The sequence below is a fragment of the Eutrigla gurnardus genome (assembly GCF_963514095.1).
Source record: "Eutrigla gurnardus genome assembly, chromosome: 10".
In the NCBI taxonomy this organism is placed as follows: Eukaryota; Metazoa; Chordata; class Actinopteri; order Perciformes; family Triglidae; genus Eutrigla; species Eutrigla gurnardus.
Window position 1 is genome coordinate 25,778,947 of NC_139924.1, and position 12,464 is coordinate 25,791,410.

Here is a 12,464-nt window from a genome sequence, read left to right on the forward strand (position 1 = left end):
GTCCGACTGTACACTTGGAGCTGCTTTATCCTATCTAACCCCCCCACACACATGGGTCTTCTGGGAGCCGCTGCTTCTCGTTGTGATGAACCAACTTTTTGTTGGGAGGGGGGGGAACGCGTGGTCCCCCGTCAGAGCGTGAGCCCGGCAGCCATGTGTTGAACTGTGGAGACGTCGCTGAAGATCTTTGGAAGGTGCCAGAGACGCGCGTCTTCAGGGACCCGAGGACCTGCGGGGGAAAAAGTGCCCAGCCTGCGTCAGCGCTCCAGCGTGGACTCCACCGCACACTTCTCCCCCTGTGACGGGGCTCCGGCTCGGCTTCTAGGTCATCCTGGAGAAATAGCAGATATTGCGGATGAACTCACGGGGCGAGCTGGGATAATAACACTTTTTTTTTCTGTTTTGATGCTGGATATGAAGACCCGGGTGACCCTACTGTGAAATGGATCCTCTCAGTGTGTGGACCTTGAAGCTGGCTTCCTGTCAGTAACTAGGAGGTGTGCAGGAGTCCCCAGAAGCGCGGAGTAGACTTGCTGTCATTTCGGACATATTTTCTCCTGCAGTGAATTGGAGGATTTGCGCGCCCCGACGTGGATGTTTAATATGCGAGTATGGGTCCGCTAGCGTTCATCCTTGTTGGCGGATTACTGCTCTTTCAAGTTGATGGTAAGTCACCTGAACGTGTGGTTGTGTGAAAAGTTCCTCTGGGTTTCGGAAGATCCGGTTCTGGGTCTGAACAGACGCACTCCAGCCGTCATTCCCAGCCAGCTCTGATGTGTGTGTTGGAGATATAAATAAATCAAAATGTCATTAATTCACTGAGTTCTGGTTATTAAAGGGCTGTTACGTCTGCTAGTACAGACATCCTGTTGATGACCTTGTCTGAATTGATTTCACATCATCAAAATATATTTCCAATTGCATGTTTTTTTTTTTCATTCATAAAACTAAATAGATGAAATTCAACAGATAACTCTTCCACTCAGTGCAGCTAATGCTCGCCTCTCAGGAGGTTGAAATTAAGGCAGATTTTTATTTTGCAGCAAGTATGTAAGTAAATATTATTGAAATGTATCCGTATATTATGAAGAAGGATTTCCCACTTTTTTTTTTTTTATCAGTGTGAATCTGAATAATTCCTCAGTCCTTTTACAGTTGCTACAGGTTATTACTCTCATAGAGAGATGGATTGGATTTTGTTGAAGGATTCTTTTACATATTTCCCAAACATTTGTATGCATGCTGATGGGAATGAAAGAACAAGTCCACACAGCAGAGATCAGATATGGCAGATATGCTGTGATCACCCTGCACTGCACTGTGGTGCTGCTTCCCTGTAGGATTTCAACGCCGCGGCTGTGCATCACAGTGTAAACCGGCTTAAATCTGAACCACCCCACTTTATTATTCCCGTTTGACTGATTAAACTTTAATAATGATGCAAATTAGATACTCTTTAATTGCTGCAGCCCAAAGCTTCAACCGCCTTCGTCCTATCTGAGTGCCAAGTCAGCATCTTTTTTTTTACGATCTCACAAGGTTTCACCAGAGAACAGGTTTATTGGAGGAATTAAAACACTGCGGAGTTAAAGCGATGACTCTCATCAATCATCAAAATGGAAGGGCTGAGGTGACGGAAATGGCGAGTGGGCTCGGCCCAACCTGTGACTGGTGGAATGGTTGTTAAGGATTAAGATGTATTACTTTTAAAATGCGTCAACATGAAGTCTGATTGGATTTTAGTGCTGCTTTTACCTTTTCACCGTCTCACAGGCACACACACGCCCGGCACAGACAAAGTGATGATGGGAGAATGAGGCAATCACAGTCGCATACTGGGACATTATCGGCACTGTGTTGCGTGTGATGACTCACGTGTTTGATTTGGAGTGTTTGTACAACTCAGAAGTATGTAAAGGCCAGTTTTCTGTTTTGTTGTCTCTGAATGCGAGTGCCTTCAAGGCCCCATTTTTCTTTTCTTCCACCTGTCAACTCCCGCTTTTGTTCTTCACAGCTGCGAGTTTTGCCTCTCCTGCGTTCTAGTGCGCAAATCAAGTCCGCCTTTTCTGCTGTGGTTTAAATCTTTTTTCCTTCTTTCTTTTACCTTTTTTTTTTTGGTGTCTTTCACTCGGTTCAGCCAAACCCACTGGTTGCTAAGCAGTGGCTGATGGCATTGCTAGCCGTCCAGAGGGAGAGGGTGCACATCTCCCCAGGAGCAGTGGATCTTCCCAATCATTTGCCTGTCACCCTCCTCCCCCTCCTCCTTCCCTCCCCCCCCCCCTCTCCATCCCTGCAGAACTCACCCATCACCCAGCCCCTTTCAGAGGTAATCGGAGGGTCCTTGGCGAGGGAGGAGCTTCCTCTAAGAGTCCACTTAGGCAGACAAAAAGGTCTGGAGTTGTATTCACTGGGCAGCATAGCCCAACAAAGCCAAGCCTTGTGAATGGCGTCAGTCACTGTTTAGTGTGCAGTGATTAATACTGCTAGTGTGTAGGGGAGGGGAGAGAAGGTGAGATGGGAGTGTTTGTTGGGTGTTGTTGCCACGGTTGGAAGAGACTGTGCAGCTGAAAACAACGTCGCCACACTGTAAGCATCAGATTGAGATATTTCCAGGCCCGCAGCTGCCTGGTTATCTCTTAAACTCCACTGTGCTGCTTTTGAAGCTGGATTAGAGCATGCTTTGCATAGTGGACGTGCACTCCTGACCTTTTTTTTGCTATTCTGAGATCCACTGCATGGTTGCGTCTGTGATGTAGGAGCCGGTGACATCACGTCCATCCTGGGTGACAAACCGATACGGTCCAACTGAGATCCGTCAACCGGGCTACGGAGCCACTTGGAGTGTTTGGTGGCCTTCGGAGTGCACGGCTCTGTTTCCGCCAGCAGGGCTGCGGTTTGAGTAATGCTGAGTCAGGAGAAACTCAAACCCAGGGAGCGGTTGTGTGTGTGTTAGGGGGAGGAGGAGGGGAGGGGGAGACAGAATGAGTGTAATCAAATAGAAAAATTGAGAGGCGAGTTGTTTAACAACACGCTCTTTTAAAGGGAAATGGCGAGGATGAGGCTTTATTACCTCAGCGCCGTCGGAGACTAACGGCTCTGTTGATGGTCGTGATTGAATGAGAGCGGTTTAAAGTACGGCCCAGTAATGGAAAGTAAGCCCAGATTAAAATAGTGTAGGTGAACGATGAGGCAGGCTGAGGTCATTGCGTAAGAGCCGTTGCGATGTCTCGCCCCCCCAAATGTGATTGTTCTGCTCGAGTTGGCAGCGTTTAGGCGGCGTTATTGTAATTGCGGTTCATTTGCCGGAATAGGGCTGCTGTAATGATGACCCTTCATCCCAGATCTACAGGAAGCTCTCCTCGACTGTCTCCCACGCTCTCGTCGCTGTCGAGGAAGCCGCTTGCCTCCGCGTCCGAGTGCTCCGCTGTTTATTCTCTGATTAACATCAAACATGAGTGTAGAACGGAGGGAAAGGTGGGGACTATGAGAGGAAGTGAAGGAACAGGGAACAAAGAAGGAGGTGAGCACCTCTCCAATGAAAACCAGCTTACAGGCATGTGTGAGTGTGTGTGTGTGATAAGTGTTACTTATAGTGACGAGGGCCTGTCAGCTCCTATGATATTTGAACGGGCAGCTCTGGCGACTCTTTGGATCACGTTTCAGCAGCCGTCGCTGCACACGTTCAGGATAGAAGAGAATAGACTTTGAGTACTTCGTCGAAGTCCAAAGTACTTCTCTGTGATCGCTCAAAACTAAACAGCTGTTTAACATTTTTGGGATGGCGCTGGTTCATTCATTTACATTTTCCTAGAGAAAACTGGAGAGAAAAAGCAGGCGTCAGACAATGCACATGGCTGATTTTGCTGGTTTTTACCTCAGCTTTATTAAGCATACCCCTGACATTTACAAAGCAGAAAAAAGCTCTAATGCTTTGATGCTTTCTCCTGGAGAAACAAAGGCAGAACGAGGGTGAGAGACTACTACGGGAAGAGATGGAGGTTCAATGCTAGCAGGTAGGCGGCAGTAAAGGATAAGTGTCTTTCCTCGTATGATTTATATTTCAGAACCCTTCCCAATCCTTGACATCGTCCATGAGGGTGGAATTCAAACACAGAGGGGGTTGTTGTACACCTGTGATGGCAGTGTGTGTGTGTTGGTCGGGCTGGGGGGGGGGGGGGGGATGATGAATTGAGCGTGCTGACTATGCTGTAAAGCCGGCGGTCTGGGGCCTTCACCTGCCTCACACACCTGCACACACAGAATACACACCTGTGCTCACCCTTCAGGGCCTCCAGGACACAGATATAATCCCTGCTTTATTCCCTCACTGCCTCTGCTGCCCCCAACAGCCGATTAAGGGGTCCGAGGCAGACAGAAAACGTGGATCTAATTACTGTTATATAAGTCCTGATGATTAGATGATAGCGAGTGAACCCTTATTGATCACCGGCAAACACGCAGCCAGCGGTCACGATGCAAGCGGCTTCTCTGTGCAGTGTGTGGACGCGACGAGCATTCTTGTCTTCACGAAACTCGATTATCTTAAGAGCATGCCAAAACGCGGACAGGAAGTCGGGATGGAGTACAGTGTCAGTGTTTTGGTGTTTGGGGGAGGGGTTATTACTCTGTGGCCTCTGGTTGGCTGTCTCACAGCAACCTTCAGACAGAAGGGAGGGATGTCAAGGTTGAGTGAGTCACGGAAGTACATACAAATATTTAACTAAGCACACACACAAAGAGGCAAGGGCAGCCATACAGACATAAAGACACTGTGGTTTGCATGAGGCACTTATTTTGCAAGCGGAACAATTAAAGAGTCATTTCAGATGAGTTGAATGAAACAAAGTAGGCATTAACGTCCCTTTTTTATTGGCTGGACCTGTTTATCGTCATCATCTCTTACTTGTGTTTCTCCCGTGCTTGTTTTAAGTCATTGACTCTTCATTGTGAAGAGTTTGTGTGACACTCTCAGCCGAGGGTCTTGAAGATGAGGTCTGGCCGGGTGATAAAAATGCATGAGCTGTCTCTCAGTGTGAGATCTGTGGAGATGGACAGCCGGAGCATGACTCCCGAGCACACATCCGTCACACACAGCGGTTGTCCGGCGCGGCTGTAATGCCGCTCCGAGTGGCGGAGCCGGTGAAATAGTGTCTCGTTTCCACCTTCTCCGGCCGCGGCTCGGTCTATGGATCACCAGGCCGTGACAGCTCGGTACATTTCCTTCACTGTGACAAACTGGGGGGGAATCTAACCCCACACAAGTGCATAGACTCCCCTGTACACCATCACTTCCCCAACCTTTGTGTTGGTGTGGGAAATATATTAACCCGGAGGTCCTTGTGACAAGCCTGACCTCCTGATGATATCTCCCTGCATGTAAACATGCATAATTATGTACAGCTGGGCCCCAGCCCGTATGATATGTTGATGCTGTTGGAGGCGTTATGAATTACAAATGCTATTTTTTCATCTTAGCGTATGCTGTGAATTATGTGCCGTCACTATTATTGTGCCTTTCCTTTCCATACAAGTCGTTACTTGATAACAAGACAGTGTTCCCAGGCGATGTTTTTTTAAATAACCTTGTTTTGCAATCAGAAAGTCTATGTACTAATATATATGCTAAGTTATCATTACAGTGCAGTTGCAAAAAAAAATGATTGTCAGGCCGAGCAGTGGACGATCACATGAATACATAATAGTCATCACAGTAATAAGGCACATGGGTGCTGTGGGAATCTTTGCCGTGTTGTGTCCCATGCTGTGTAGACCGGGGAGAGTGGATTTACTGTTTATAATGGCTCCTGGTGAAGGTGGCTTTGTGGTTGAAGTCTCAGTGTGGAACGAGCCGAGTGTCACAACCGTTGCAGCGGGGAGGAAGAAAAGCCTTAATCGCATCCTTGAACGTTTGAACTCTCCAGCTCCACTTCCAGGATGGTGATGATTTTTTTTTTTTTTTTTCTGGAGGGCTGCTCATGGGCATTTGTCATTTAGAAGCCCGGCAACACACCGGCTAGTGGTAGAATTATGAAATGGAGTGTGGGTGTATGTGTGTGAATGTGTTTGTGAGCACCATTAATAACCATCAAAGTCTATTGTTTTTTGTGTTAGCATGGATTTATGAGCATGAGTAAATTGAATGAGTCCTTCATCCACTTACTGCTAGCGCTCTTGACCCCGTCGCCCTAAGCCAGACCAGATGAAGTGTCCCATGGAATCGAAATTTAATAAATCTTATGTTGACTTGGTATGCCGCACCTTAAAAAAAAACACACACACAAACAGTGAGCGGTAAGGGCCATTTCATTACCTCGCTCTGCTCCACGAGTGCATCGCTCGGTTGCCGGCGGAGACCGCCTTCATTGACATGCAGGGACACTGTAACACGTTCACTACAGGTCAGTACCCTGTGGCACACCTCCGATTATCCACTCATCTCTCAACACAGTGTATCCTGGACGCACGAAGACCCCCCCCTCCACCTTCAGCTTCATCTCTAAAGCAATACAGCACTTATTTATTTTGCCCCACTCAGTCTGCTGGCGCAGCTCGGCAACGCAGGTAAAAAGATTACAATGCTTGAGGGGGAATCAATTGATGGCGTTCATTTCATTGAGCCTCCCTCAGTAGGAACTGTTTAGAGTAGCCCACGCTCGAAAGAAGGGCGATGTGAAAGTTTGCACCCAGCTGTGTTTACATTAGCACAAACCCTCAGACATATCTTTATCTTTTATAGCACATTTACAGAGACTACAGTTTTCTACTGATTTGGTATTAACTCGTAGTCTCGCCAGCGGTAGTTAACGAGGAAGAGGAGACTATTCATTATTCAAGTCGCCTCTTAAAGTTTTATCGCTTGTTCTGGGATTTGAATCGCTAATTTTTTTTTTTACACACAAGCACCCACCTTCAACATCTAGGCTGCCGCCATCGTGCAGAGAAGAAGCAGGCAAGAAAATGGCTGCTGAGAAGGACGTGCAGGCAGAGAGGAAGGGCTGAAAGAAGGGTGGAGTGGTGCAGCGAGCTACATGCTTGAGTGGCCAGGGCATTGGAAATCATTTAATCTGCATCACACAGTTTAGTGTCCCTACCAGTGACCTGACAGCCTCACTGAGCTGGTGCTGTACTCCTTATACTAATCAGCTCATATATAGGAAGCAAGCCGCCCTCATATCAACACATTGCAGTTCATCATAAAGAGGTCTAAAACTGTGTTTTAGTCTCATATTTCCAGTCAGCAATCTCAGCGATTCTGAGAAAGGCCACCTGCTGGAAAAAAAAAGACAACATCACCCTTTCAGTTCAAGTTGAAGAGTCAGAACGAGAGCAGTTTGGGGGGGCGGCGGGGGAAACTGCTGAAATGCAAGATATGTGAATCAGCCCTTTGCAGCAAAATCAGATATTCTGTTTCCCACAGTAATCTATTTATATATTCCATCTGCATGGGGGTACAGAGGGCAAATACACAGATGCAGAGTCAATACGACCCCAGCACATCACTGCCCAAAATACACTCCGAGATATTCTATCTGATATTTGTTGGAGGCGAGCGTGGATGCAGTGAGAGGTTGGGAGTCGCTCCTAGAATTACCCCAGTGTGTGCTTTCAGAGTATAGATCTTAGCAGGAAAAAGGAGGATGGGGGGTGGAGGGGGGTGGGGGGGTGCAGTATGCAGAGCACTGAGGTGGAACAGAGCCCATCATGTGAGCTGCTAGCTAGCTGGAACTCCCTCCCTTGCAACAGAAGATGGATTCTGCTCAGCACCTGTCTGTGTCTTCGCTGTGAGGCTTTTTCCGCTGTTTACTGCAGGCTGTATCTGGTGGCTGGCTGCACGCAGCGGGCTGGAATGGACTCCAGTAGATACAGCAGGTTGTCTGAGATGAGCTGCATGCCTGGTATCGGGCCGTACAGGAGCTCATGTGCTGTGACGCCGCTGACAGCTCCCCCGTAAAGAAGATAAATCTGGGGTGCAGAACGGGGGCTGCTCGCAAGTGTCACGGCAGGCTGGTGCAGAGGCGAGGAAGGCCGGTAACATCATTGTATCGCCAACCCCCAGTTTCCCCCGCCGCTCTCTCGCATTTCCCTTCTGATGACATGACGGATATGACTCTGTCACCCTCGCGGCGAGGGCAGGACGGGGACAGCGAGCGAGCGAGGGAGATATTGGGAGGGAGAGGCAGAGATTTATTGGGAGAAGGAGATGGAGTGGGAGGTTGAGGAGAAGTGGAGAGAGTTCAGGAGGAGATTATATTTCAGAATGGACGACGTGGATCAAATGCATTATTCATGCCTTTTTAAATTTCTTTGAGGTTTTTGTTTTTTCTCTCTCTCTCTCTCTGCCTTTTATTGCACACTCGTCTCCTCAGTTTGCTTCGTTTCAGCACTTTCTGCCTGTAAAGCCCTTTCACTCTCCACATTACAGTGTTGCTGCGCCTTGGCCTGGACTTTGGTGTTCATGTTTGATGTTTTATGGAGCTTCAGTGACTGGAACTTTCTGCCTTGGTCTGAGGTTGCCGTTGGTTACCTGTGATCAGTGCACACGCGTCTGTTGGCAGAATAACTAATATCTCTTTGGGGAGCTCTTCCTTTTATGGTCTGGCTGAGACTGGTGTAGGTATTGATTTGGTTGGTGGGCTGGAATTTCTCCTGGGAGCTAATAAAAATAATTACAAAAAGATCATGAAAGGCCCGATCTTCTGTTGCCCACATGGATAAATACGTGACAAAGATAATAGAAAAGAGCCCTTCCATGTGTGTGGTCAGTGGAATACGAGGGAGAACAAGCTGTTACGGCAGTTAAAGTGGTGGTTTGATCCTGGAACGGAATGTGTTTAACTGTGTTAACTTGTCTCAATGATAAATATGAAGTGTGATATATTATAGATTAGGGCTGTTCGATTAATCGATTTTAAATCGTAATCGCGATTATGTATTTAGAACGATGTTAAAACGTGAAACTCGTAAAATCGATTTTTCACACACCTCTACCTCCTTCATGGGTTACATTATTATTTAGCATGCAAAGACCCAGTTTAGTTTAATTAGAAAATGTCTTGTTTTATTTAATTGGAAATATAACTTACTGTATGTTTGCAAGTGCTGATTTGCTGATTTTTTTCTTATATTTTTTCAAACTTTATTTATTTTACAAAAAGAGTTTTGCACTTTATTCATTCATTTTTTGTTTAATAAGAGCAAATTGCATTTAAAGCCCAATGGGGGAAATGTTCAATAAAAAAGCAGCATATTTGAAATAATTTCTTTGCCTTTTGTCATTTCACAAAATAATCGTAATCGTAATCGAAAATCGGATTTTGAGAGAACAAAATCGAGATTTTATTTTTAGGCAAAATCGAACAGCCCTATTATAGATAGAAAAGATGATAGAAAAATCTCAGCACAACAGAGCGATAAATAATGCTGTTAAAATTTCACATTTCTTGGATAGCTGCGTTACAAAATTGCTTCCGATTGCAGCGAAGCTTACATAAGTAGGGTGAAAGAAAAGGCAGAAAAGAATGAGCTTTTGGTTCAGTAATCCCTCTCTGATTCCAGTCTGTGTCTGTTTGTTTGTTCTCTGGTCGCTGCTTTCCTCCAGGAGAGGATGACTGCACAGCGGTGGTGAAAAGTAATGGTGGTGTTATTGCAGACGGGGGGAAACACAGCGTTTTGATTGGAGCGTGCGCCCTGAGACCCAGTGAAGTGCACTCGCCTCAGCTCAGAGAGCACTTGATTGCACAGCACCAATGATCGCATTAAAAGGGCAACAGAAAGCCCATTTACCGTAAAGAGAGTGAGAAAGGAGGCCCAATAGGAAGCTGAAAATTGACTTTCACTTCTGTTAGGAGCTCAGCCTGATGGCGGGGCGGCGGGATGTACGTGAGGCTTTTCTTAGACAGCATCTCTAGGACATGGGAGCCCAACGCAGTCTCACGGCAAAATAGTCACGCAATTTCAATCTAGTCATCCTGTACATGGATATTAATGTCACTCAGCACGGAAAACAATGCCAATGGAAAGTCAATGAGGATGTTTTTTTCGCTGTGGACATGCAAATTAAACTCTTCCAGATGACTATGCAATGGCCGGAGCTCGTGATGTAGCATTAAATATTGAGAAAGACTACTTATTGTGGATAGGTGGGTCACCAAACCACAACACTGGTGTTTGTGAGTGATTCTGTTGCCTAAACCAAACTGTATGTTATTTTAAGCCAAACCATGATGTTTTTCTCAAACCTAAGTCGGTACATTAGTTTGGAAGTCATGATTTTTCCCCACAAACTTCTGTGAGAGTGTGTTGGGAAACCACACAAGGGTACAACAACAGGCAAGGTCTACATGTTGAGCTTCCCCAGTATTGAGATTGATGCGCCTCTTTTAAAACACACTCTGTGCCATATGGATGCGTTTTCAACCTTTTCTACCTTTACTCCTGACTACCTCCACTCAGGAAGGACACTGACCAGTCACGTCTGGCCCTCCGTGCTCCCGGATCCGCTTTTTCTGGCAGTGAAAGGACAATTGTAGAGGCATCTGCTGTTTTCATTTCCACCGGAAAGAGGAGAGCAGATGGACACCCAAGGTTTAAGTGATTAGAAGGCAGTAGATTGGAATACAAATTGGATTTAAAGAAATTAGACTGATATAAATCGAATGGAGTCGCAGCAGTTTAGTGCTGTGCATGCGCGTTGGCCTTAGTGGGAAGCCACCGCGGGGCCTCTGGATTATGGGAAAAGCAGATGCTCCAATGAGATAAGAATAAATGTGCGCTTGACACTCTCCCATCTGAGGGAGATGGGGGTGTCCGTTTCCGTCCTTTATCTTGCCCTCCATTTATCAATGTCACAGTGTTAATTACTGCTTCATTTATTAGGTCACTTACCGCCAGAATACAAACTTGCCCCTCTGCCCCTGTGCTGACAGGGCAACTAGCGCTAGCTTACCATCACCTACCAGAGAAAGAGATTGGGTTAAACACTGCCTGCAGCATACTGTAGGTTTTTTTCTTCATCTCCAGTTTTTCACATAATACCAATGAGATTCGATCATGCACTTGGGGATCAGGTTATAACCGCCCCCTCTCTACTACAAACCCCTTTCTGTGGCCCCACTTAGAGGAAGACACTAGGCCTGATCACTAATCAATGACAGGGAAATGGAGGGAATTAGCCCGAATTAGGAAGAAGAGAGAACAGACTACCTCCTGTTCAGGGGTCAATATGCCACTGTCTGATGCCTGATCCCTGTTTAGACAAATGGTGGACTAGTGCACATTTACAGAGTGTATGCGTCCGGGGTCTTTGAAGTGAATTTTGTGCTGATCAGTGGGGTTTTTTTAACGTTGCTTGTCCTTTTACCCCGAGTCTCTGGCAGAAAAAAAAGAAAAAAAAGAACGGGGAACAGCGTTTCCCCAGGGAGACTCAACTATAAGGGGTAGTGGAACATGTGCAAACCCAGGCAAACAAAGAGCTGGAGCCTCCACTCTTCTGCCTTTATCCTATGTTGAAATTAGCCCTTACATAAGCACAAAGACCTGCGTGGTACACTGCTCTTCTGTGCAGCAGGCGTCGTCCTATTACCCTAGTGCACTGCCCCAGGGAAGGGCACAGTCATCAACTCACAGGCACACCTGCAACAACTAATTTTAAGACAAAGAGCCCGGCACTCTACTTAATACAACACTGACTGGTTCGCTTGTGGCTGCCAACTGAATCAGAGTTATTGATGGGGTATTGAATGTGGGTTCAAAAGAAAGGGGATAAAGCAAGGACTGTTGGAAAAGTTTGCCTTATTCCCTATTCCCTGTATCGTATCTTTGATTGTTAGATGCTGGATCAACCTCTTTGATTGTTGCATGGTTCCCAGGGCCTCTGTGATGTAAATGAGTGTGTGTGTGTGGCCTACAGCATCTTATCTCTGTGGTTAGGACCTGGTCACAGATACACACAGAGCACTCCGACTTGGGGACCATTATCTTAGCTGCCAGACTCTCAGAGCTCATCCACTGCAAGCCCTAATAAAAAAAAGGAATAGGCCAAGGGTTTCAGCCATGGGGGATTTGCATTTGACATTAGTCTGGACCCCGGCATTCATATTCACATCACATGTACACTCGTACAACAGTGGACTCAACAGTTTTGCTTGTTTGCACCCCACCGAAAGCCAAACATATAATTTGTGTAAGTGTGTGTATAGTTCAGATGTTAGCTGACCATACCTCCATTCACTGTTCACCCATGGGTCCAATTACCCGCGAGGCAAGCCCTTGCAATATAGGGTTGAGAAGAGCAGATGGCTGCTTTTTTGATCGGCTTGAAATGGTGATTAAAGGGTCCAATATATGTTTTTACATGCCTCAAACCCTAGACAAGCTTTGGTAACTATTAGTCGCGGTCCACCATCCGTTTTCCACTGCGTGTGCAGGGCTGGGTTGTGGTGGCAGGAAAGCAGCTCATTTGTCCT

General features: G+C 46.5%; 1 protein-coding gene across 1 annotated transcript in view; it reads left to right on the forward strand.

Moving 5' to 3' along the window:
• The first annotated feature begins 528 nt into the window (after nt 1–528).
• robo2 (roundabout, axon guidance receptor, homolog 2) overlaps nt 529–12,464 on the forward strand; it is a 146,457-nt gene continuing 134,521 nt past the window's right edge. The window contains exon 1 of the mRNA XM_084020157.1: nt 529–666. Within this exon, the coding sequence (XP_083876283.1) occupies nt 612–666 (55 nt within the window). The 5' untranslated portion in view covers nt 529–611. The remainder of the gene's footprint in view (nt 667–12,464) is intronic.